This window comes from Rhinolophus sinicus, linkage group LG05 (assembly GCF_036562045.2).
Source record: "Rhinolophus sinicus isolate RSC01 linkage group LG05, ASM3656204v1, whole genome shotgun sequence".
Lineage (NCBI taxonomy): Eukaryota > Metazoa > Chordata > Mammalia > Chiroptera > Rhinolophidae > Rhinolophus > Rhinolophus sinicus.
Window position 1 is genome coordinate 132863869 of NC_133755.1, and position 27930 is coordinate 132891798.

Here is a 27930-nt window from a genome sequence, read left to right on the forward strand (position 1 = left end):
TGTGTGTGTGTGTTTGTGTGTGTGTGAGTGTGTGTGTGTCAAATAGTGATAAGTGCTCTGAAGAAAACACAAGATAAGAGAATAAAGAGTGATTGTGAGGGCATGTTTTTGAAAGCATTCATCTACATTATTTTATCTCAGTGACTATCATGTCCATCCTCTCATTAGCCCAAATAATAGTAAAACTGAGAATTGCTATAGCCTCCTTTCTGCTGGTCATCACTCCCTTCACCTCCCCAATAATCAATCGATGGTCAAGCATCCTTCTAAATATTTCTGGAATTCATCCATTTTTCTTTCTGTCTTTAATATGCACATCTAACCTATGATCATCGTCACTCACTGGGATTATTTTAACAAGTCCTTGGAACGTTCCCTTGTCTCTACTTTTGTACCAAAATGCAAGCCATTCTCCACACTGACAGGGAGTAGTCCTTCCTGAAAGTGGATCTGATAATGTCTCTCCCCTGAAAACACTTTAATGGCTTCCCCTTATCCTACAGATAAAATCCATATTTGTGGACATGAATGATAAAATGCTCAACTTTCTGATTTTTGCCAGTTGCTCTGCATCATTCATTATCACTGCAGTCTCCACCTTCAATGGGGAACTTTCAGCTATGGGGAACTTTTCTCAGCTCCTCAAAATTGTTGCTCTCTCTTCTGAACTCTCACACATCCTTCTTCTCTCTTCACCTAACTCAAACTTTTTAGTGTCAACATCACTTTCTTCTGAAAGCCTTGTCTGAGTAATCCAAATTAAATTAAGGTACTTTGTACGTGCCTGCTATGGCAACCTATCTACCATTTCAATTTTAGCACGTAACACTTTCCGTTTTTACTGCATTTTCAATTGTCTACATTTCACTGGGTATAAAGTCCACAAACACAGGCACTACATGTCATCTAGCTTATATTTATGTCTCTAGCATTAACACAGAGCCTAGCACAGGGCAACTGATTACATAATGTATGTGTACTATTTCTTTGTGTGTCTCTCTCTGAGTTCTTTCTAAATCTAAATGATATTACGTATGTGCTATTATACTATTATGTAAATACAAATACTAATGCCCGTTGGGCACATCATATTGAGTCTTTAAAAGTTGGTATATTTTCTAGGAAGAATAGTGATGTGATTCATTATTTCAGATCGCATTTCAGTGTTAGAGAGTATATTTACATCCTCTTTTACAAAAATTACCTGTGTTGTCCTTGAAGTTAATTGGCCTAACCCAGAGGAAGAGGCTTGATACAATATATCTAGAGAAGGCACATGAAAACAGAGGCGAGATATATTTTATTTTCCCTTCAGGAAATGTTTTTTTAGGAAATCAGTCTATCTCCCTTTCCATGAAGCAGAAGCTAATCTTGTAACCTGTTCTTGAATGTCTGTAGAAATGGCTACCACAGCCTTTAAATGAGGTTTACTTGTATGCATGTAATAAAAATGATTTATTTAGAATTTAGGAATGTTTCAAATTTTGATATTCCTATACATTTAATGAAACAGCTTCTCCAAAAATTTGCTATGAGTCATTTTTATGAAATCCTTCTTTTTTCATCACAAATTAAGGCTAAATTTCAAAATTTTGTATGTGAGTTTAATCCCTTTGAAATTTAAATTAAACAATTTGAACAACATTAAGCTACCTTTATTTTGAAAGACACATTGATTATAGAATAAAGAGACAAATATCTATTTAAACCATTTTTAATATGAAGATATTATTTCTTTATTTTAGAAAATGATAAAGACTCATTGGGACAACGTTTGCCTGATAAACTTTATGTACTTACTTATTCCACTTATGCTTACTATAACTGCTCAGTAACTTGGAGACTTGCTTTTAGAGCAACCTGAGAAAAATCAATCTTAATACTTCATAGATTTTTTTTAAAAGTGATAGAGCCACATTATTGATTATAGAATTCCTTATAATTGCTCTTGAATACTTTTTCTAAATCTTATGGTTAAAGAGTTGATATTATTTAAGATACCAAAATGATAATCCTACGCAGTTCCTGAACTATTTTAAACCTCCCTGAATGTCACATTTGACATAAATGAAAATATTTTAAATTTCTATAACATTCAGTTGGGAGAATAAGGTCTGCTATGTTTACCTCATTCATCTTCTTTTTTTAATGATAAAGTTGGGTATAAATACATAAAACCATTATGTTTGTTTAAAAATATCTAGTCATGACATGTAATTGTCAAACTGTGTTTTAGCTAAATACAGCATATCTTTATGACCGAAAGACTTCTGGTAGTGTCATCGTCTAGAGCTGAGCTGCCTGTTAAAACTCTGCTCCAGGCAGAAGAAAAAGCATATTTCCAAATGAGCCCCATTCTTAGTGAGCACTGCTGTAATTTTATTTAATAGCTCAGAGTTTCATTTGCAGGAAGCAGACACTCTGTTAATTAACAGAACAAGGCTCAGAGAAAAGCTTTAAGATACTACTTGATTAATCACTGATATCTTTTGATGTCTGTATTTAGAAAGTAATTCTTTATGTCTCCTGATGCATTAGATAGCCTGGCTGGTTGTAGTTGAACAAAAGGGGCTGTTTTCAGACCAATATGGCATCTAAACAACTCTTTTGATCTCACCTGGTAATCTTGGGGCCTGACTCTTATTTCCGGTGGCCTTCGCATATTAGAAGATGTAAAACATATAGTTTAAGTTCAAAGAAATTAGAAGTGGCTCAAGTAAACAGTGAATATTATCTAGAATTCAGAAGAAATAATTGCTACTTTTAATAGAAACTTTAATTTGCTCTTGGTCCATTAATTGTGTTTATAGGCACAGCACTTCTAATTCTTAAATATCAAGCATGAGTAAATTGTACTTTGTTTATTTTTATTTTATGCCAGACAGTAATAACTTTAACATTTTTTTCTCCCTAAGAGTGTATTATTCTCATACAATATAGAAATATGAAGAAGAAAGGTAAACTTTTTTATAATACCATTATAATCGTAAACATTTTGGATTTATTATACTCTCTCTGTGTGTATTTATGAAGATAGACAGATATAGATATATTTAAAGTAATATGAGGAACATAAGCTACATTCTGCTTTATACCTACACAATCTACATCTTAAGAATATTCATAATTAAAATTTATTTAGTAGTTAAAAATAATGAGGTAGGTCTATTAAGACTAACTTGGAAAGGTATATTCTTAATTTTTTTAAGCAAACTGTAGTGTATCCCACTTTTGATTAATGCAATAAAAATTAACACAATATCTGTGTGTGTGTGTGTGTGTGTGTGTGTGTGTGTGTGTGTGTGTTTAGATCCATACTCTTGAGAATAATTACCTCTGAGGAAGTTGGGAGCACAGATGGAGGGCCCTAAAATATTTTACTGAATGGAATGCTGAACTATTATAATGTATTATGATAGGAATATATTATTTGGTAATATGGACATGAAAAATGTAAAATTTATCTTTATGTGTCAATAAATATAGCTCCATAGAATAATTTTAATAGTATTACAGTATTCAGTTATATAACTATAACATAAATTGTTTAACCTTGTGAGGAACATTTAGGTTCCTGTAATTTTTAAAACTATAAACCACATTGTAATGCACATATTTGTGTATACATCTATGTGTACTTGCTTTTTTGTCTGTTTGTTTCCACGGACTAAATTCCACCAGTGAAAATATAGTTTCCCAGTTTATGCTTGATACATATTTACAGATTGTTTTCCAGAATAGTGTTACCAATTTTTTCTAGCACCCAACCATGGGTGCCAACACATCATTATACACCTGTCTGGTGAGGAAATTGTGATTTTTCTTACTGAGAAATTTTGCTGATTCCCTCTCACCTCTGGATCAGGACAGTAAATCCATGTCATCAAGAAATGAAAGGTGTTCTTTTAAAAATGAAAAGCTTTTGATGAAATCTGTCTTTTCAAAATCTTTGTTTCATAGAGTACACTGCATTTTCTTAACATGAGTGGAGCTAGTCTCTAAAACACATACCTAATTTATGATGTGTAGGCACTACTATATATTGTAACAGTTTAATATTAAAAATGTCACGGTTCAGCAACAAAAACAAAATATTTGAAATTTGACAGGACTGAGTTCACATCTCAGATGTGCCCCTTCCCGTGTGATTTGAGCCTCAGCTCCCTGGAATCTATTACATCATTAGATTGTTAAAGAAAACTTATGTTTGTAATTTAAAAAAAAAATACAATCAAATTTAGACATTGATTAAATATCACATATTTAAGGAGTGAAAAAAGAAAGAGATATACAGTTGTGTAAGAGAGGAATGGAGGGGTTCATAATCATGAAGGCAAACAAGCAGAAGATGCATCAGCTGATGTCACGAACTCTAGAAGGATAGGAGTCTTCTCAATAGTTAATAGCCTTGCCCTGAGGTGCCTGGTCATACTCAGGTGCCCTCCGTGAGATTTGAGTCAATGCAGGCTTTATAGGACTCTCTTCCATGAGATTCCCTAAATTTAGCTCATGAGCTAAACTCAGGGATAAAATTGAACAATTTCTGAATGTCTTTTAATGTGAATTCCTTTTTCTTACAAACATATCAAATTTCTGTGTTTCAACTAACAAACAAAGACTATTTTAAGCTATTTTCTATCTTTACTGCCTCATCATTTCCTACACTTCTTTATGTTTTTTCAGGTGATCATTCTTATTATGCCTACTGAGGTATTTCTAACATCCTCTTGCTGCTTGTAGCACACTCTGTGGAAGTGCTATTCTTTCTTGCTTTCCTCTGAGTCCTTGCCATACATTACCCTCCTTTCTTATTTTGGCTGCACCTATTCAGTTGTTAAATCCAGCAGGTGAAGATTATCAAATTCGTTTTTCTCCTGAGTAAAGTGTCATCACCCTCACCTCCTGCTCTTTGTCTACTTTGAATTAATTTCCTGAATGGCATAAGATTCAGTGCAAAATGAAAGTATTTTATGTCTTGGTTTGCAATTTATAATTTGTTTCAAGTATAAAACTAAAATGATAAACGTCAAGAGTTAATAGTTACAACTTAATCTGTTATTTCCAATTTTGATGTCCGTCTATTACCATACTGAGTGAAAGGGCATCGTAGGGTATTAGCTTGCATTTGGTTTTCGAGTCCTCAATGATTTCTTTCTTAACAATGTTCACAGCAGTGTACTAGTAAAGTATTTTCTTCAGTTCACAATATGATCGTCCCTGAATCTCTCTAATTCACAGTAGGTAGGGCAATGTTGATTCAGACAAAAACGCAATCCATGTATTTTGGCACATATAGGGTGTACTCCTTTGTCATCTCACAGTTGCCTCGTTTTGTACTTTTGTAAGTGTAACCAATTCACAATAGCTTACCATGTTTCCCCGAAAATAAGACCTAGCCAGACCAGCAGCTCTAATGCGTCTTTTGGAGCAAAAATTAATATAAGACCCGGTATTATATTATATTATATTATATTATATTATATTATATTATATTATGACATTGCATTGCATTATATTACATTATATTATATTATATTATATTATATTATATTATATTAGACCGGGTCTTATATTAATTTTTGCTCCAAAAGACGCATTAGAGTTGCTGGTCCGGTTAGGTCTTATTTTCGGGGAAACACAGTAGTTATCTAAAATTTTCCTACTGTATTAAATGTTTCTCTACAAAGAGTCAAAAGCCTTAATAATTAGATGACAATAGTTATATATTTAGTGAATTTATTTAATATAACTATGTTTTCTAGTACTTTCATGTGTTTAATTATACATGGCCTGTTTTTACATACATCTTCTTATTTATTTATTTATTTATTTATTTATTTATTTATTTATTTATTTATTTTTAGCGTATATCCCAACTCTATGAGGAGATAGGAGAAGTAGTAATCTCATTTTGCCTTGAAGAAACTGAAGTCTAAGACTGTATTGTTTAAAGTTCTTGCCATTCTAATTGTCTAAAATTCCATTACAATTAGTTAATAGTAAAATTAAATCACATTTAGCTCATAAGATACAGCATAACTGTCATCAAATACAGTTGGATTCAGGTTCCCAAAGAAAGTCATAAATAGATTCCTCTCTATCTCTTACCTCCTTTTTCCTGTATCAGCTTCATTTCCAGACAGAGGTGCAGAGATGGTAACAAGGTTTATATGCACTAGTACAGAACATCAGAAGAAAAACGTGCCTCTTTTCCAATGGCTCCCTGAAAAGGCCTGGATTTAAGAAAAGAGCTAAGTTTGTGTCACTTGGCCATGCCTGAGGCAAAGGTTGTTTCCAGTTTTGGAATGTTCAAAGCTAGGAGATTGGGTCAGGAAATAGATGTAAGGGGAAGAGGGTTCTGCTGCAATAAGAAGAGATGCTGTGGAGGCAAAACAATAGATCTCATCAAAGATGTTACATGACTAATTAGAATCATACTCCTGGTCTTCTGAGTCCCATGTTCTACTCTCTCAGTCTTCCACTGAGATTGGTTCTAGATGAAATGACATATAAAGACTACACTTTAGGAAAATTCTTCAAATTTATCCCATAAAAGGACAAGCATATTCTAATTGTCGAAAGGAGATGTTAAAAATCTCAGAATATGAATAAAGTATAATCTTAAAAAAAAAAAGTAGTGAGAACAGGTTTGATCTTTCCCCTTGATTCCATCATTCTTTCCAACTTTGTTTTTATAGCTTTTCCCCACTCCTTTTGTTTTTTGAAGCTATGGATGTTAAAAGAAAAAAAAAAAAATCAAACTATGACTACTTTCTAATATATCTATAGGCACTACTCCAGGCAAAATTAGATTCCCCTATATTACTCTGCATATGGCATTATATTAAGAATGTTGGTTTGCATGTTTGTCTCACTCACCTACTGTGAATACCCCAAAGGTCTAAATCATCTTTGATTTCTCATTTTTATTACCCAAGCTCTTAATTGTATTTGATGTCAATAACACAATAATAACCTTTATAAATATTATTGAATGAGTGAATCAACCTATAAAGTACCTAAAAACATGGAAAAAGGCAATTGGGAAAATGTATCTTTATATGGGAAAAGAGATATTCAAGAGACCTATGAATGGGTAAACAATGGCATTTCCTCATGGCGATAAAACAATAGTTAAGTCAATGTATATTCAAAATAGGGAATAATCATGTTATTTAAAATAGCAAAGAGATGGGATGTCTTCAAGTTAGGAATCTAAGGTACCCTGTAAACTATGGGTATGAAAATGAATGTGTGTGTGTGTGTGTGTGTGTGTGTGTGTGTGTGTGTTTCCCTCAAAGACTGTGGTATGTTATGTGCCGTTGAGTTGGCTCTAACTCCTGACAACCCTATGAATGAGTGATGTTCACAGTATTCTGCCTTCCACAGCCCTGCTCAGTTCCTGTAGACTCAGCCTATACCTTCTTTTTCATGGAGTTAATCCATCTCATATGGTCTTCCTCTTTTTCTGCTACCTTCCATTTTTCCAGCATTATTGTCTTTTCCGAAGAACCTTGACTTCTCATGATGTTCTCAAGTAGGACAACTTCAGTTTTCCCATTTTTTGCCTCCAGTGACATTTCAGGCTTAATTCTCTGTAGGATCCACTCATTCATCTTTCTGGCAGTTCGGGATCTCTGGAGAGCTCTCCTCCAACACCATATTTCAAATGAATTGATTTATTTTTTTCTAATTAGCCTCTTCACTGTCCAACTTTCACATTCATACATAGTAATTGGAAATATGAGGGTATGGATGATCTTTGCCTTAGCATCTAATGACAGATATTTGCCCTTAGTGATCTTTCATAATTCTTCCATTACTGCTCTTTCAAGGTAAGTAAAATCTCTAACAATTTTGATGTATTCATTGTCTATGTTAAAGTTCTGTATTTTTTCTGTAGTCATGATTTTTTGTCTTCTTATGTTCAAATACAGTCCTGCTTTAGCACTTTTTTTTTTTTCACTTTCAGCAGAATTCTTTTCAAATCATTGCTATTTTCTGCTGGCAAGATGGTATCATTTGCATATCTTAAGTTACTAATATTTCTTTCACCAATTTTATTCTTCCTCTGAGTCTAGCCTGGTTTTCATATGATATATTCAGTGTACAGATTAAGCAAATAGGGAGATAGAATGTACCCTTGTTTGACACCTCTGCTTAATCTAAATTGATATTTTCAGTTGCCAATATACTTGAGATTCTCAGTTACTCTGCTTCGTAATTATGGAATATTTAAAAATCTTTATAGTTTACACTTTTGTAAATTGTTCTAACTTGATCCTTACAACTCTGTGAAGTAGATTACTGACCTACATATTTTAAGAGTCTCATACTGTACTGACTCAGCTAGCTGGGCACCGACTGGCCTACATATTTTAAAGATGACAAAAATGAAGTTAAGAAAGATGACATCCCATAGTGACTAGTAAGTTACAAAGATAAAGCTGAAAGCCCCATTAGCTTTCCATGATATTTTTACTTTCTCACATTTCTGTGAGAAGTTACTACTACAATTTTTTTAGTCATATGTACAATATAGAAAGCTAAACACACAATAGAACACAAAAAAGTTATAAAGGCTACATAATTAATATGATTTGTTTGCATATTTACTGTTTTATTTTTCCAGAAATGTCTATATTAAGTTCTACATTATTCTTCAACTCATACTTAAAATAGATCTTTACTATAATGTAATTTTTGGTTTGGTTCCATTTTATATAAAGTCTTAAGTTCCCAATTTTTATAGCGTTTGGAATTAGTATTTAAATGAACATTTGAATTCATGAATCCAAACTTCTGATGTTTATTTTTGGTGTGCATACTCCTAGATCTCTAATTAGGAAGAATCAGTCTGTTAACAACATGAAAATCTATTTTAATTTATCATATTAAAAAGTAAGTATAAACAGTATTGATGAATATAAATATTTAAGTACACGAAGCTAATTTGAGCTCCAAATATCAAGATAATGGATGTATTGGAGACCAGCTGGAAGTGCAAAGACTACTTCCCCTTGATATTGACTCTTCTCTAGATCAATAGTAGTTCCAAGTGTAGTACAAAGCAGACAAGATTTAACCGGGTCTAAATTATTAAGTCTAGTGCATTGTTGCTAGAGAGTTCATTAACAATCCCATCAATACAGTGTGGCTCATGGACGTTAGTAAGAGCTTCATGGAACATTTTAAAAGAGAATGAGAGATCTCAACGGACTGATCTTAGTGGAAAAAATTTAATTAGGTAAGAATAATTACATTAGTTAAATGAAACTTTTAATTGAAAACCTGTTGGCATTTTCTAACTCGATTCACAGCTGTCCCTTAATCATTTATATTTAAAAAGTGAAGAGTTTCTCCACATGGTGTTTGAGAAACATCTAAACATCTTGGAATTAATATATAAATGTTTAAAGGAGTTTAGAAAGTGTGGCAGTAAAAACAAATAAGATTTTCTGCTTGGAAATGGTGCATTTAAAAGATATATTTAAGAAAGAAAGAAAATTGTATGGGAAATATTCATGGTAAATACATATAATTCTTGGAAAGAATGCAAATAGTCATCTCCTAAAGCTTTCACAATTGCAACATTAAAACTCCATAGACTGAATTTCTTACCTTATAATGCTCTAAAAGCTTACAGGAAAATAATGCTATTTGTAAAATTATCTTGCTGAGTGTTGTTAAGGAAAATGGCATCCAGCAAGAGTTCATGCAAGATTGAAAGTCCAAAATTTTATAATACAAACATAAAGGAACAATGGAAACTTTTACTGTCAAAATTAGCATCAGCCATATTTTGGACTATATTTTACTAGTTGTTGTTCAAAATAGTTTAATTAACTGTCACTATATATTTTCTTTTCTTTTAGCTTAAACCAGAGAGCATAGGTTTGAAGAGACATAGACGTGTATTCAAATTAAAAAAATTCCAAGGAACACCAAACAAATGGATCCATTAATTACACATGCATTAATCCTCGCCTGGGCCCCTTTGCTGAATCCCAGCAACATTATCATCTGGTACTGTCTCCTTCACTTGATCTTCAGAGCATTGCTGAACCTGAATTTTCTTCCTAACTCATCAATTTGACTGTGAGGCTGAACCCATTCTATTATTTTCCCTTCTCCTCCTTTCTTTATCTTCCCTTTAAGCCTTTATGTCTTTTTGCCCCCATGGGCACTGAATCCCATACAGGTAGCTACAAAAATTCATATACCTTTTAAAGATCTTTCATCATGCAGTTTTTGGAATCTACTTTTATTTAACTAATTGGCAGTATAGGAATCTCTCTGGTTAGTTCAAAAACGTGAAGTATAGGCATATCCGTGCTCTGACTGTGTAAGAGGATATAAAGGAAGATAAAATACTGGCATATTAGTGAATGACTTTGGATAGGAAAGAAAGGGTTTTAGTTTTCCTCTGCAGAGTTTCAGAAGGCTAGGTGGATTTTAATATGGGTGAGAAGTTTAACAGTAAAGACAGAAAATATAATACAAGTATTGGAAGGTTTTATTGGGATAAACAGGATTTGTGTAGAGTTAACACAGACAATGATCGAAGAAAGTGACTTTTGATTTCCCTTATTTATTAATTTGTATGAAATATTGATACAAAAGTTTATTATACAAGCACACAAAGCATTAAGAATTATGGGGAGAAGACAGATAAATGAAGCTTATTATTGTATTACGAAGGCCAAAATAAAATAGGAATGAAATGTGAATTTTTTAGAATACAAATGTAAGCCACAGGACACCTCAAAGTCCACTGGTTCTATCCCCTCCTCTTACAGATGAAGAAATTGAGGACTAGAAAAAATATGACACAGATTTGTCCAGGTTCACATTGCTGGTGTGTAATTATCTGTCCAACAGCTGCCCTTTGATCACTAACAGATGCAAGACACTATAATAGTTTACCATTTATATTTATTCTTTAATTCTTTAATTTTAAACATGTCAGGTAACGCTTGTATCTTCAGTATTTTTTCTTTTTTTTGAGGTTGAATAGTGGCATTGTACGCACACCTCATTTTATAGGAATCGCATATTGTGGTATGATAATTTCCTTTCTGCTCCTTCTCCTTCCAGAACTTAATCTGCTGCCTTGAACAGCATGAGGCCTCTTCCTTCATTTAGGCTAACAGTGGGTGTAGAAGGTTGAAACATTATACTTTCTAAACCGGTTCCTTGTTTTGGATAGTATCCATGTTGATGAGATTCCCGCTCTTCCGGTGTTCATCATCATCATCATCTAACACCTGCCTATGCACCATGTGCCAGGGATTGTGGAAACTGCTTTCATGTATTATCTCATGCAGTCTGTGCAGTCCACGCAGCTGCTGGGAAAGAACTCTGTTTCAGAGTAGTACAAAGAGCCGGCAACAGAGAAAGCATAATGGCAGCTGCAGTGTAACTGGGAGAATTGTCTCTGACAATTGGCTCCCGACTGGGTCTGAGGGCATTTCTTCATTAGTCCTTCAGTTCAGTTAGCACCTGCTCTGTGTCGGGCAGAGTGCTGGGTGTAGTGTGCCAGCTGAATGAGTGAACACCAGCCTGCCTTCTATGTGTGACCTCACTTTTGCTCAGAGGGGTGGGTGATTCTCCATCCCATTTTAGCTTGTGCTGACTGTGCACAGAAGCTTCAGAGGTCAGAATCCACCCCTTTCCCCACCACTCTTAATATCTTTATCTTCTAATTGAAGAAATAATATACGTAATTGTTTTCCTCCTGGAACTGTCTGGTTTTTAAAAGTGATTTTTCCAATAAGAAAGTGTTATGGCAGATCATCATTGTTTATTTTCAATTATAAAATGAGGAAACAAGGCAAAGGGGAATAATTCTGATTATTTGTTTTAGATAAAAGATCAAGTCAATGAAAGAGCCAGATTTCATAAACTTAAATTCCATTTACTAGACTCTTCTGCTCTTTGTGCTATGCACTATACTTCAGATGGGAATTCAGAAATGAGCAAAATCTGAGACGTAGGAGTTGCAGAATGGATCTGCCACCTGCCAGCTAGCATTCAGATCTCAAAGGGGACCTGCCTGCACTTATTTAATGGAAAGATAAATGTGTTCAAAGAACTGTTACTATAAATTCATTTAGAAACGGGACAGAGTCTGTACTCCCATTCCTTCCTGGTCTGAATTGCTGGCAGATTTGGTTCACTGTACCTCTGGGAGGTAATACATTCTAGCAAGATGGCAAAGTGTGACTGTTGTTCAGAACTCCATAATACTTATTTCTTTTATAGTTTAAATGAACTTTTTGGTTGAATTCATCAATTTATTGAAAAATGCTTTTACACAGTTACTATGGGCAAGATAATGTATGGAATACTTTGTGGGGTATTAAAAATACAGTTATGGTTAATATCCAAAAGATGCTTGTGATCTAGAAAGGAAGATAAAAAAGTGAGAAAGCATTAACAGATTTTTATTAAAACTACTATAATATGCAATGAATAAAGAAGATATGGACTAGTGATGCTTAGTTTGGAGGGTTCTAGAATAAAATGAAATCTATGAACCATCTTTCCAGAAAAATGCACAATTACTTTTTTATTTTTAATAGCTGTATTAGAGTAACATTGACATACTATAAGCTTCCCAGATTTAAATTGTACAATTTAATATGTTTTGACATACATATACACCCATGTAACCATCACTCCAATTGAGATATGAATGTATATCACAACCCTCTTAAGAGTGATTACATTTAAATACAAATTATTATATACAACATTGGTATGTTTGGAGCCAAAATATGCACAAAGTGCTTAAGCAGAATGGCATTGTCACAAATGTAACTCTGCTTGTCATAATAGAGAAAAATAATTGAAAAGGCTATGTTCCAAGTAAAAATTCAGTGGCGATCCTAAATATGCTTTGGACACAGCATTCCAAAAGAATGTCCCCTAATTGGAAAGAAAAATAAATAATTTTGATATTTTTTGCTAAGAGAAGTTTATAGTATATCTGAGAGATTTTAGGTACCAATGTTCCCTGCTCTAATTGTGTGCAGTTCATAATTGTTTATTTCTAACTATTTGCTTCATGCTTCATGTACATAAAAGCTGTTTTAGTTTTTTTAAGTTCTAGAACATCTATCCCAGAATTTTACAAAGAGGATGTCTAATGATGATTATAGTGATCAGAAATAGAAATAACATATATACTCAACCTGGACACACTTGGTAATTATTGCTTAGTATCAGATTCTTCTGTAAATTCAAAGTACATAGAAATATAACTATTCACACAATCTATTATTATTCCTGCTTTTACATATTGGAAAATATTTCAATTATACATACAAATGAAAAAATATTAAACAATGGTAATTTTTATCATGTGAAACTTTTGAGAGCATTTGATTTCCCTGATTCTTCAATTGTTTAAAAATACATAGTGGAACTTTCCAGAGCATAAAAAGCTGTAAGCATATTTCACAGTTCTTTCAATACTTTAAAGGCTCATCAGACATGAGATTACTTGAGATAGGTGAAATGGCATTGGTTGACTAAACCAATTTCTGTGGCAATAGCTCTGCCAGAGAAATTAGCATTTGTCACTCTTCCACCTGCATCTCCTTATCTAAAAGTAATTAGACTATGTATAAGACAAACCCAACAATATGTTAACGAGATGGTTAATGTATAATTAAAGTGTAGGCAAAGTCATTTTTCATGATCTTTTAAGCCACCATGTAAAAAGATCACTGCAGTTTTACTGAAATGTGTAGCACAATATTGCACAATTTTAAAGGTTTGCAAAAACAGTTTTTGAATGACAGACATTCTTTGTAGGTTAACTAACTTATTTTGGAAAGAAAAATAAGGTTCCAACTCCAGTCTAGTCTGAGGTAGACTCTCAAGGGGCTCCAACTACTATCAATAGATACTTGACCTAGCAGTGAGGCATGAGGTCTACACTTAGCTCTGTCTATATCTATCTTGTCATGCTTTCTTCTGGGCTGTATTCCCAGGGTGAACAGATATTCTAGCTTTCCAATAAGTGTGATCTATTTATACATAAATGAGTAATTATACTTGAAAGAGAGAAAATAGGACAGATTGTTTTGTCTTCACTGCCAATTTTTTTTTTTTGCTCTTCCAAGCTTGTCTTTGCAGTTTAGTATGTGAATGACTACAACTTTACCTAATCTTCACATATGAATTTCAATATCCAAATTGTACACATAGTTCATTTTAATTTAATTCGTTAAATTACAGTTATGTTTAACCCTGAAGCTTTTTGTAGAGGTAGCTATGATGAATAAAGAAAAAAAAAATCTAACTTGGGAGTCAAATGAACTTGTACTTGAATCTCAGCTCAGAGATTTAGTTACTCTCTTTGTTGCCTGCAAATGTAATGGTGTGGTATTCAGCAGAACTTCCAAAAATATGAGACCTGCTGCCATCAGTTTCCTCTCCATTGTCTTTTATGGTTTTGGTGGGGATATGGCATAGGAAGGTAGTCAGTAATGATAGTTCAGATGGTGGTTGTAAGAATGAGGCCTTGCCTGAATTTTGATTCTAAGTCTTGTTTCTGAGTCTTATTTCAGCTAGAGTCATGTTATGATGGTTTGAATGGTAGCTAAGAGCTAAGCTCTGCTTGAGTCTTGCTTTCTGAGTCTTTCTTCTCAAGGTGGTGAGACCTTGAGAGAATTACTTTAATCTTGCTAAGCTTCGGTTTCCACCTCTCTAAAATGGTAATAGTAAGATCACCTAATATGGTCTTTGTGAGAATACATGAAAAGAAATTAACACAGATGCCAGTTTCTTAAGTGTTCTCTGCCTCAATGGACTTCCAACTGGATGAAGGTTATGAGAAATAAAGGAAATGATTTAAGGAGAATGCCTCATACATAGAAAATACTGAACAAATGTTACCTAATATTATTACTAATATAAGAAAATTTTTCTAATGGATGCATTTTTGCATAAGAAAATGAGAAAAACACTTGTGAAACAGTTTAATCACTGCTTTCCAAAGGTGCAAGAATTTGCATATGTACAGTTTTTCAAAGAAGAAAATAAAGATAAATTTTCATGGTATATCAAATTTAAATGAAAAATAAATCCAAATGATCACATAAAACAACTAATCTAACAGTAGTACAAAGAAAAGCACCCTAAACTGGTGGGAATACATAAAGGGCAGTTTCAAAAGTTTTATTTATTGCTTTATCATAAATCAACCTGAGAATTCAAGAAGTAATTTGATCAACAACTTTTTAACTACTTACAATTTTTCTCTAGTAGTTAACTTATAGTTTCATAAATGTTGTCTTTTTTATAATTACACTTAAAAGAACAGATCTCAAATAGTTTCATTATCAACTAGTATGTCCTCTGATCGTGAAGCTGAAGTACCAAAAACGGTTTTTCAAACTCTGAATTAGGAAAAATTCTTTCCTAGCATTGTCATTTTAGATAAGGTTATTATTCTAGAATTTTCATATAAGTCCCATTAGATCATATAAGTCATGGCGGGATAGTAGGACTATCATAGTTTGTGTTCTTTTAGTTATTTTATGGATATAGATAAAATCTTGGGAATAATTACAGTGGTGTTTAGGAAACTTCTGTTTTTTTTAAAAAAAAACTAAAACATTAAGAAAAAAATTAAAACTGTACTTATTACTAATTCCAAGAGTAATCATTTTAGTGTGTTTTCTTCCCTTTGATTATTTATCTATCTATCTATCTATCTATCTATCTATCTATCTATCTATCTATCTATTTATTTATTGTGGTTGTTCATATGACATGCAATATCGTGGTTAAGAATACTAGCTATGAGCAGAGAGGATGTTTGAATCAGGGCCTCTCGCCACTTTTAACTGTGTGACTTTTATTAATTACTTAACTTCTTTCAACTTTGCTATCGTTATGTGTAAAATGGGAACAACAGTAGTGTTTTTATTAAGTCATTATTTTGAGGATTAAATAAGTTAAATAGCACATGTTAAGTACTTATAAAGACATACAAGTATATAATGGCTTATGCTGGAAATAGAGTTCTATGTAATCTATTTTTACACTTAGCATATCACATATAAATCCTGATCTAATTGATTATTTTTAAAAACATGATTTTTAATGGTTATGTAAAACATCATTGTAATATAATTGTTTTTTTCTTATTTTGAACATTCAATAGGTTTCCATTTTCACATATTTTTTGAAATGAATAATGTATATAGCCTTTGTTCTTATCTACGATTTTCTTAGACCAATTACTGGATTAAAAAGAACAGATTTTTTAATGCTCCTTTATGGTGCAAATTGCAAAATTGCTCTTTATCTTTCATCTGTGAGTAGTAATGTCTGGAAGTGTTCATTTCTCTATATTTTGTTAACAGTGATATTTTTTTAAAGAAATAATTTGTTTTGAAATCAAATGTGTGTCTTTTATATCTTTGTAACTATTTTTATGACCACCTGTGTGGTATATGAAATATGTCCTCTGAATGTTAACTCGGGTTAGAGACAAATATCAGTCTAAACCTTAGGCTCATGATGCATGCCTGTATTAACCACACTATTCTAGTTTTCACTATGCAGTCATCAAGTATGTGGAAATAGTCAGCTGATATTAACAAAATGAAGGTTATGAATCTGAACTACATTCCCCCAAGATTTATGAACTATAAAATGACATTATTATTATGTTCTGTCATTGCATGGTGCTCTTTAGCTGTCTTCCATTTTATGTGGTAGAGCTCCTTAGGATCTATTTGCATGAAAGCTACTGTGTGTACTCATTTTGTATTGTATTGTGGCAAACGCTATAATCTACAGGGTTCCTATTCATTTTGGAATTCATTTCACAGCTCACTAATTGTGTGAATGAGAAGAGGAAATATATGCTTTTATTCTGAAGCATGCCAAGCAGATGGCCTAAAGTTCATTGCAACCAGCACTGTCAATGTGGCCTCTTCTGTAGGTAGTGAGCGTGGCATCGATCCGTCAAACACAATGTGAGGGTCCATTTAACACAGAGCTGACAGTCGCTGAACCTGTGGTTGGTTATGACTTACAAACATTTTATTTTTATCATCAACCTCTGAAGTGGTCAGTCATTTGAGCAGGTGCAAACACAAAGGAATTCATATTTGTTTTAGTTGAGAAGCCAAAATGAACTTTAATTCATATGGAAATTTTGAGAAAAGAAAACAGTAGAGGGGATTAAGCTTAGTTTCTTGAAAAGGGATAAATATGTGTATTGAGATTCAAAACTGTGGCATCATTTCTGAGATTGAACCTTTTGAAAAATTGAATTAAAGTAAAGATCAGGGTTTATATTTTTAAGGTTTTTAGGTGAATCTCCCATCAAATCTCCTTATTGCTTCCTGTACAAGAAAATTGGTTATTTATTTTTATGTGGAATTTCTGTAGCCATTCAAAATGTTAGCAATTGTGGTCAGTGTGTGTGTGTGTGTGTGTGTGTGTGTGTGTGTGTGTGTGTGTGTGGATGAGAGGGTCAGACAGAGACAGAGGTAGTCACAAACATGAAATAATAAAATATTACTTCAACAGAGATACTAGGACAATATGACATTGGGTTATCATATGCAGAAAGGGAGGGTAGGTCAAATGTTTTAATGGAGCTGATGTAATTTGATCACATTATCTCATACAAGAGAATCAGAGCATGTGGAGATACTGTTTTCTACTTTACATAAAGAAAAACTGGGTATATATTTATCTCACCCCTTCCTTCTCTCTACTTCTAAACAACGCATCATGGGTTTCACATGTAGTAGTGACTCCATATTTCCTTTTTTCTTGGCTTTCAGACTGATGCCGCTCTCATGTATGATGCTGTGCACGTCGTGTCTGTGGGCGTCCAACAGTTTCCCCAGATGACAGTCAGTTCCTTACAGTGTAATCGACACAAACCCTGGCGCTTCGGGACCCGCTTTATGAGCTTAATTAAAGAGGTACGTCAGGAGATGTATATCTATATGCCTTGTCTCTTTTGTCCTCAAGCTGAATGCATTAAGATTATTGCAATTTTCCTAACACGTAATGCTTTACTTTTATTTTTAAAATTAAACTTACTCTCTTTCCCTCATACAGACAAAATTAACATTTTTACTAAATAATATGGAACAGAAGGGAGAAAATTGCATGATAAATAAATAGACATCCTTCAAAATATCTATAACTGTGTAAACAGGTGAAAATTTGTGATCTATGATTTATTGTATTGTTAGTTTCATCTCCCGGAATCCTTATGTGTGTTACTTTTCATTTAGGTGGAGATATAGATGCTTAAAGAATATTTGTTTATATTTGAGACAATAAAATATGTAATGAATTTTTAACATGAATGCCATTTAACATGAATTTAACATGAATGCACTACACTAAATTACACTCAAGTTGTAAATCTTAAGTAATTGTTATTTAGATCTATGGTTCTTAAATGTAATGTCTAGTTATTTTAATTATATTAACAGTTAACATAAAACAGAATATATGGGTTCATAAAAGTGTGAAGTTTACTTTATATTGCCTAATGCAACCATTCTTATGGCCATATATCATTTCTTATGACTTACTTTTGTTATAGTCATAAACTAAGCATGCCCCTAGTGAGACAAGAAAAAATGGGAAAATTCTTAAAAATCACACACACACACACACACACACACACAAACACAAACACACACACATTCTTCCTGTTTTTCCTACCATGAAGAAAAGTCCTTTGTCAGCTTAGGATATTCTTCATTTGATTAAAACAGGACTGTTTTTATGAAAGTTAAACTGAACTATGAAAGTTTAATCTTGGCTATGAAAAATCACAGGCATTACCACATAAGATTTTTCATTAATGGCTTTAAAGAAATCATCAATTCATCATATAATAAATTATTCACCATGAAAATAAAAGTGCAAATAGGATCGTAATTAAGAATCTCCAGGTCCTTGGCAAACAATATCTGTCATATTTTCTTGTCTAATTCTTTTTTTAACGATCTTTATTATGATTTAGCTAAGATACAATATTATATTATTTTCAGGTGCACATAATATTCAACACTTATATACCTTAAGAAGTGATCACCATGATAAGTCCAGCAACCATTTGACACTGTACCATGCTGTCACAATATTATTGACTATATTCCCCATGCTGTACATTACATCATGACTTCGTTGTTTTATACCTTGAAATTTGAACCTCATTCCCCTCACCTTTTCCCCCTTTTTATAATTTTTCAATTACATTCAATATTATTTCATACTGATTTCAGGTGTACAGCATAGTGTTAGACATTTATATAATTTAAGAAGTGATCTCTCTCACAAGTCTAGTACCAATCTGACACTATACATATTATTGACTATATTCCCTATGCTTTACTTTACATCCCTGTGACTCTTATGTAACTGCTAATTTGTACTTCTTAATGCCTTCACCTTTTTTACCCTGTCCCCCACCCTCCCATCTATCACCCCAATAAATCTAGTACCCATCTGATACCATACATAGTTATTATAATATTATTGACTATATTCCTTATGCTGTACCCTACCTCCCCATAACTACTTGTAACAATCAATTTGTACTTCTTAATCCCTTCCCCTTTTCCATCCGTTCCCAACACCCCTCCCCCATCTGGCAACTATCAAAATGTTCTCTGTATATATGAGTTTGTTTCTGTTTTGTTTGTTTGTTTATTCTGTTCTTTAGATTCCACATATAAGCAAAATCACATTGCATCTGTCTTCCGCTATCTGACATACTTCACTCAGGACAATACCCTCCAGGTCCATCCATACCACCACAGATGGCAAGAACTCATTCCCTTCCATGGATGAGCAATATTCCATTGGATATATGTACCACCTCCTCTTTATCCATTCTTCCATTGACAGACACCCAGGCTGCCCCCACATCTTGTCCATTGTAAACTATGCTGCAATGAACATATGGATGCGTATGCCCCTCGAAGTAGTGTTTTGGGTTTCTTCAGAAAATTACTCAGAAGTTGGATTACTCAGTCCTTCTTTGTCTCTTGTTATAGACTTTGTTTTAAAGTCTATTTTGTCTAGAATAAATATTGCTACCACAGCTTTTTTGTTTGTTTGTTTCCATTTTCATGAAATATCTTTTCCCCATCCCTTTACTTTTAGTCTATATGTGCTTTTGAACTGAGGTGAGTCTCTTGTAGGCAACAAATGTAAGGGTCTTATTTTCTTATCCATTCAGCCACCCTATCTCTTAATTGGAGCATTTAATCCATTTACATTTAAAGTAACTGTTGATAGACATGTAGTTATTGCCATTTTATCTTCATATTTTTTATCTTTTTTGTTTTGTTTGTTTGTTTGTTTGTTTGTTTGTTTTTGTCTTAAAGAAGTCCCTCTAACATTCCTTGTAATACTGGTTTGGTGGTGAGGAACTCCTTTAGCTTTTTCTTGTTTGAGAAGCTCTTTATCTGTCCTTTGATTCTAAATGATAGTTTTGCTGGGTAGAGTAATCTTAGTTGTAGATCCTTGCTGTTCATCACTTTGAATATTTTTTGCCAATGCCTTCTGGCCTGCAAAGTTTCTGTTGAGAAATCAGCAGACAGTCTAATGGGAGCTCCTTTGTAGGTAACTACCTGCTTTTCTCTTGCTGCTTTTAAGATTCTCTCTTTGTCTTTAACCTTTGGCATTTTCATCATAATGATGTATATCTGTGTGGGGCTCTTTAGGTTCATCTTTTTCCGGACTCTCTGAACTCTCTGCTCTTCTGTATTTCCTTAATGAGGTTAGGGAAGTTTTCCACCATTATTTCTTCAAATAGATTTTCAATTCCTTGCTCTCTGTTTTCTCCTTCTGGTAACTCTAAAATGCAAATGTTGATACACTTAATGTTGTCCCAGAAGCCCCTTAAACTCTCCTCATTTTTTTGGATTCTTTTTGTTCTTTTTGCTTTTCTGATTGCGTGTTTTCTGCTATCTTATCTTCTAAATTGCTGATTCAATCCTCTGCTTCATCTAATCTACCATTGATTCCCTCTAATGTATTCATTTCAGTTATTGTAGTTTTTATTTCTGACTGGCTCTTTTTTATGTTTTCTATCTCCATTTTTATGTTTCCTGTCTCTTTGTTGAAGTTCTCCATGAGATCATTGAGCATCCTTATAACTATTGTTTGGAACTCTGCATCTGGTAGATTGTTTGTCTACATTTTGTTTAGTTCTTTTTCTGGAACTTTGTTATATTCTTTTATTTGGGACATGTTTCTTTGTCTCCCCATTTTGGCTGCCTCCCTGTGTTTGTTTCTGTGTAGGGCTGCTATGCCTCATGGTCTAAATAGAGTGGCCTTATGTAGTAGCTGTCCTGTGGGACCTTGTGGTGCAGTCTCCCTGGTGACCAGAGCTAGGTGCTCTAGGTGTATCCCTTGTGTAGGTTGTATGCACCCTCTGGTGGTAGTTGAGACTTGATTTTTTTTTTTTTTTGTACCTCAATGGGAGGGATTAACCCTTGTGAGGACTGGCTATGACTACAGTGGAGGAGTTGTTGTCCTGGGGCTGACTCTAGAGAGGAGGGTTCACTTTACTGGAGCTCTGGTGCCTGCCCAGTCTTCCCTTTGGGTGTGTCATCTTTGCAGATGGCTGGGTGATGCTCTAGCCCAATCCAAAGCTGGTTGCTGGGACTACCAAACCTGGGGCCTCCTGAGAAAGGACCTACTGCAGGTCAAGTTCAGCTGCAGTCTATGCCCTGACCTCGGCTGCCTGGCATGAGCCACGAAGCAATCCATATATTTCCATCACCCACACTGTGCTTGGAGGAGCCTTGAAAGGCCAAGCTGTGAACTAAGGTCGGCTGCTGCTAGTGCCAGGCTTAGGACTGCTCAGCCAGAGGTACAGGACATGCTGAAGCCAGATACTACTTGTTTGGGTTTTGTGAACCTTTGAGAGATTTTAGGAATGTCCACAGCATGAACCAAGGCAGACCGTTATACAGAAAAGACACTGGAAGTGGTTTGGGTGTGTGTCCAAAAGGTGGTGGGGCATGGTCTCAGGGAATCACTAGGGTGGGGCAGAAGAAAGGTAATATGGTAGTCAGTTTGTTGGAGACTCATGAGTCTGCCTGTGTCTGCACTCAGGGAGGGGGCGGGATCAACAAAGAAACAATAGCCACTGCCAGTTCCTCCATCTGGAAGAAAGCTGCTCCTTCAGCCCTTATCTCAAAGCTAGACAATTCTGTTCCTTCCTGTATGTCCCTGGTGCCTTTTGAGCCACTGTCCCAGCACTGGAGCTCAGAGCGTGTCCGTCAGCAAGTAAGTCCATGCCGGGCACTTCAAGAGGTACATCTGGGAGTGCAGGCACCCTCTGTCTGACTCAGCCACAATCTCTGCTAATTTCTATAGACAGAAGTTATGGGGACTTCTCTCCCAGGCACTAAAACCCTAGGCTGTGGAAGGACTGGGACCCCTTGCTCTTCTAGGTATGACCTCTACAGCTGAGATATCCCTCCAAGTTTGTAATGATCAGACACAGGTGTGGGACCAGCCCATTCTACGTCTCTTTTCCTCCTGCCAGTCTCCAGGTTGCTTCTTCTGAATGTCAGTAGTTGTAGGGCTTCAGATGAGTCTCAATATTTGTTGTTCTGTGGTTTAGTTATAATTGATGTTGTCCTGAGAGGAGGTGAGCAGAGCATTTACCTACTGTGCCTTCTTGACTGGAAATCTTGTCTAATTCTTATCAAACTCTCAAGTGAAATGATACTCCCTGAAGAATATGCATTTTATTTATTCCTCCACATTATACATTTACTTCTGGTTTAAAACAGCATCAGAGATGCAAATAATAGTGTACAGGTTTGGCTATTTGAAGGATTTCTTTTTTTGAATGCTGCACTTGAGTATTGAGGCATGTGTCAAACAACCCTATGAAGCAATTGTATAATACTCAATATTGTATTTATTGGAGGGTGTTTGAGGACCTTGTTCACTAGATCACATTGTTTCCCCTCTTCTGAGGACTAAAAGGAGATATTTCTCTCAGGTTTCACTACCAGAAAAAGCTATACTTCCCCTGGCTAGTCGGTGTGTCTTAAATTATGGATGCTGTATATTGTGTTTTTACCATATTTTCTTTATTCTGGCTGTTCAGAATTGAATTTGTGATTTAATTATTTTAGTTGTACAGTTTCACCTGATGTACATTTCCTCATGGTGTCTCTATCCCAGCTTTGTTTCAGTTTCTACACTTCTACACCTGTAGTTCTTGATCATATTGGCATTTTTGTTAATTACTTGAAATTATTTTCTTTGGATGAAGTTGGGTTAAAGTAATCTTTTCTTCCTTATTGGAGACCAGTTAACACATGCTTAAGCTCAAGATGATGTCATGTTGCAATATGAGTATAGATGTGTGTGAGAACAGAGTCCCATAGAGCAGTTTCCAGGCTCTCAGCCTCACGTGGAAAGGTGCTGGCTCGGTCATTAGATGGCCATCAGCTTTAACTAGTTGGGCATCAGATGTTACCGGTTAGCCATTAACCAGTAATATAACTGTTGTAGTTAGGCCGGCAGGTTTGTTGGTTGACAGAGAAGCGGGCGGCAGATTGTAGATCATGTGGCTTCTGCTTCCTGTATCTCTAACCCAGCCGCCAGCGAGAATATAGTGGTATGAATTCCCTATCCACAGCTCCGTGGGTGTTCCTTTTTGTCCTATATCCTGCCGTCTTATGCAGGGAGCAGGAGCTGAGTCTCTGCATTACAATGTGTATTACAATTTTTCCTATTTTATTTGTAATTTATTGGCCTAAAACTATTTTCAAATACCTACACATAAGTACCCAAGAAAAAAGCAATGCCTAAGAAATGTAGTAATGCTAATATTCATTTGTAATCTTTATTGGAATGAATGTTGCCTATAATCTACTGGGTTTTACTTCTTTTGTGTCTATATATATATATATATATATATATATATATATGTATTCTTTCAAACATTATAGTTGTGAGTATATATTACGTGATAGTTCAAGCTATTTCCAAATGACAAATAACAGAAACTATCTAATTTGGGCTATATAGCCAGCAGAGTGGGAGAAGTTTTTACGTTAAAAAAAAACAAAACACAAAATCCCAGATATTTACTCACCTTTGATGGGGGTTAACCCATTATGTAAGTGGATTATTATATTCCCACTTCATTCTATATAGAGAACTCCTTCTACAGGAAGTATAACTTGATGTCAAGTAATTTTGATACATTACTCAAGGGAAACTAAATTAATAAGTTAAATATTCCAAGGGGAAAGTGCATAATCAAAATCGTATGTGACAGGTTTTCCTAGATTCAGTTTCTTGCTTGTAATAAAATTAGTATATTTTCATGTTAGTATGAACTTAGGAGTGGTATTTCATAACAGTAATTCTATTTGTAATCTCCAGTGAGATATTCACTATCTCATATATCATAATAAGTGACTAAATTCTTCTCCTTTGATAAAAGTGGTTTTCTATTTAAAACGTAATCTTCAAATGTCTCATAAAGAAAAGTGATATCTGGAAAATGTGTTATTTAAAATGAAAAAAATGGTACAACAAATTTCATACTGAGACTAGAATAATTTATTTAGAAAAAAAATCCCTCAAAGTTCAGAAAAGAGTAAAAAATATTTTAAAAATCCATAGCAATGTAAGTTCATGAAAAGTAATGAAAATAATGTTTCCTTTTTTTTTTTTTGAAATGTGTTTCCTCTTCTATGTTTTTTTAATTATTTGTTAATCATTTTTCTTTTTTTTTTTCTTTTTTCCTTTTCCTCTAGGCACATTGGGAAGGTCTCACAGGCAGAATAACTTTCAACAAAACCAATGGCTTACGGACAGATTTTGATTTGGATGTGATCAGTCTTAAGGAAGAAGGTCTGGAAAAGGTACTTTTAGGCATTGAGCTAATCTACTTTTAATTATTAAATGAAACACACATTGGAAGTGGGAAATACATGCAGTAGAAGTGGGAAATAGAGCTCAAATGTCAGGTTTGAGTCATACAGTAAACACCAAACAGAAAACATGCCAAGATATTTGCTATATATAGTATAAAATGTGAGTTTAAAGAGAGAATAGCCTGGAGGCCTATGGGTTCCTTGGGAAGCTATTATAGTTTGGAATAATTTTAGTATGGAGCCATGAATTTAAAACTGTTTGTGAGGACAAAGCCAGGAGTGCAGTTTCCAGGTTCTCGGCCTCATGTGGAAAGGTGCTGGCTCAGGTAGTAAATGGCCATCAACTGAGATCAAATGGACATCAGCTGTGGCTAGTTGGCCGTCAGCTGTAACCAGTGAGCCAGTGGCCACTAATATAACTGCCGTGGCTACGCTAGCAGAAAATGGGGGCCTAGCAAGAAGATGGTTGCTGAGCAGAAAATGGGGGCCTAGCAAGAAGATGGTGGCTGAGCTAGCAAGCGGCGGATTGCGGATTGTAGATTGTGGATTGTAGAGCGGTGGATTGCAGCTGGCAAGTGAGGTTGGTTGGCAGAGAGAAGTGCACAGCAGGTTGTAGACAGTGTGGCTCCTGCTTCCTGTGTCTCTAACCCAGCGGCCAGCAAGAATATAGTGGTATGACTCCCCTATCTATGGCTCCATGAGTGTTCTTTTTTTGGCCTCATCATGTACTACGTTATGTGGGGAGCGGGACCAGAGACCCCGCAGGTCGCCTCGCATGACAAATGACGCAGCGAGCAGGGTACAGTGCCGGCCAAAGCTCTCCAAAGGGCGGTAGAGCAGTTCGTGCATATGAACACTCAGTCCCAGGAAGACCAGGAGGAGCAGCTGCTGGAGAGCTTGACCCCCATGGAGGGGTGGGAAGATGTGGACAGTTCTCTGACCAGCATAGGCAGGAGAAAGTGAAGGTTATTGCGGCCCTGTGGGCTGGGAAATGCTTACTGAAGCAGCCCGAATGCAGGACTTGTAGTCCCAGGAGGAAACACTTGCTGAGTCCTCTGTGGGAGATGAGGGTGAGGCCAAGGTCGTCGCTCACCCCCAGGACAGCCCTGCCGAATGACTATGGACTATGGGGAATGGGCTCCATCCCTAATTTAATGGACTGCTTGACTATTTGCTTAGGAATGTACCACCATGTAGTGGAACTGGTGGATGTTTGCTTTTGTGTCTCGACCGGCCGCCATGGAGAATATGTGAGGGCCCTGGCTGAGTCCAGGAGGTCTGGCTGTGCCCAGAAAGACTGGTAGTGCCCTGAGAAACCCTGGCTGTGCCCAGAGCCTGGCTGTGTCCAGAATATTGCATTCACCTCCACATTCCTCGCACAGGGCCCCTCACAGAAGACGCTTGTTACGTAGACTGTGAGGCGAGACCCTGTAGGGATGGAGTGTGGGGACAGAGCCTGGAGTGCAGTTTCCAGGCTCTCGGCCTCACATGGAAAGGTGCTGGCTCAGGTAGTAAATGGCCATCAACTGTGATCAAATGGTCATCAGCTGTGGCTAGTTGGCCCTCAGCTTTAACCAATGAGCCATTGGCCACGAATATTACTGCTGTGGCTACACTAGCAGAAAATGGGGGCTAGCAAGAAGATGGTGGCTGAGCCAACAAGTGGCAGAGTGTGGATTGCGGATTGCGGAGAGGCAGTTTGCAGCTAGCAAGTGAGGTTGATTGGCAGAGAGAAGTGCACAGCAGGTTGCGGACAGTGTGGCTCCTGCTTCCTGTGTCTCCAACCCAGCCGCCAGCAAGAATATAGTGGTATGACTCCCCTGTCTATGGCTCCGTGGGTGTTCCTTTTTGGCCTCACCATGTTTTGCATTATGTGGGGAGCGGGACCAGACACTCCACAGGTTGCCTCGCATGACACTATTCTAAGAGTGGAAATGATAGATGAATAAACAGTAACAGAGGTATTAACTGAACATTCAGCAATCGTATTAATTCAAAGAATAGCAGAACATTGGGACTATGTTTTCAAGGAGTAATGGAGAAGCCAGGTGTCAAACGTGAGAGGAGCCAATGATAAAGCTAGAAATCAAAGGCTGTAGAATGAATTAGTGAGAGAAATTAACATTATCTGAGAAGACAGATAAGGTATTGAGAACAGGTGAAGGCAAGTTAGAAAGAAAACTTAAAAGAGTTCACATCAAATGATTTCAGTATCTTCAAAAATTAGCACATGAAGTCATCAGCTAAAAGATGGAGATGGGATTCAGTTTAGTTAAATCTTAAGAAAAATATAAATGGTTTGGGAATGCCATTGTACCTGACATGACTTTTACTCAGTAGAAATAAAGTGCTGCTAAGTAGCAAAAAGTACCCTGTGGTTTTGTGTGTGTGTGTGTGTTTTTGTTTTTTTCCTTTCATTTGTTTGTTTTAATTTAGTAGAATGGTTAAAATATCAATGACTAAATTCAGACAGAATTGGGCTTTAACCCTGCTCTGCAGTTTACTATTTATGGACAAGTTTCTTAATTCTTCTAAAGCAGAGTGTTCAATTGCATCATGGGTAATAGCAACATTTACTTCATGAAGACTAATAAATCTTGATGCTTTTACTTTTATTTTTTTTTCCTGAGAAGTATAGTTATCAACCCATAGATGAAAAATCAGACTTCCCACCTTATAGAGTTCACAGTTTGGAAGGTTCGATACATGGTAAAATTATATAGACTTAAGTTATAATTCTGGTTCTATCACAAGTGTGTGTACTTCATCTTTCCACCCAGCTTCTCTGTGCCAAATTCCTCATCTCAATAAAAATAAGGTGCAAAAGACTTCCGTCTTCTACAGGCTGATGTAAGAAAATCATGGTCTCTAAAAGAACCTGGAAATACTATCTTTTTAGCGATTAAGACTAGAAATTTTAATTATCCCCAATTCTCCCTTATGCCTGGTGAGGAAAATGAACAAAGAAAATGTGTGAAATGATGGCTTTACTCATTACTTCTCA

At 35.3% G+C, this 27930-nt stretch overlaps 1 protein-coding gene across 6 annotated transcripts in view; it reads left to right on the forward strand.

Moving 5' to 3' along the window:
* The window catches only part of GRIK2 (glutamate ionotropic receptor kainate type subunit 2), a 590198-nt gene that overhangs the window by 333760 nt on the left and 228508 nt on the right, over positions 1 to 27930 (forward strand). For all 6 annotated transcript variants that reach the window (XM_074333341.1, XM_074333342.1, XM_074333338.1 and 3 more), the window contains exons 8-9: positions 17820 to 17963; positions 24807 to 24914. In XM_074333341.1, coding sequence (XP_074189442.1) covers positions 17820 to 17963; positions 24807 to 24914 — 252 coding nt within the window. The remainder of the gene's footprint in view (positions 1 to 17819; positions 17964 to 24806; positions 24915 to 27930) is intronic.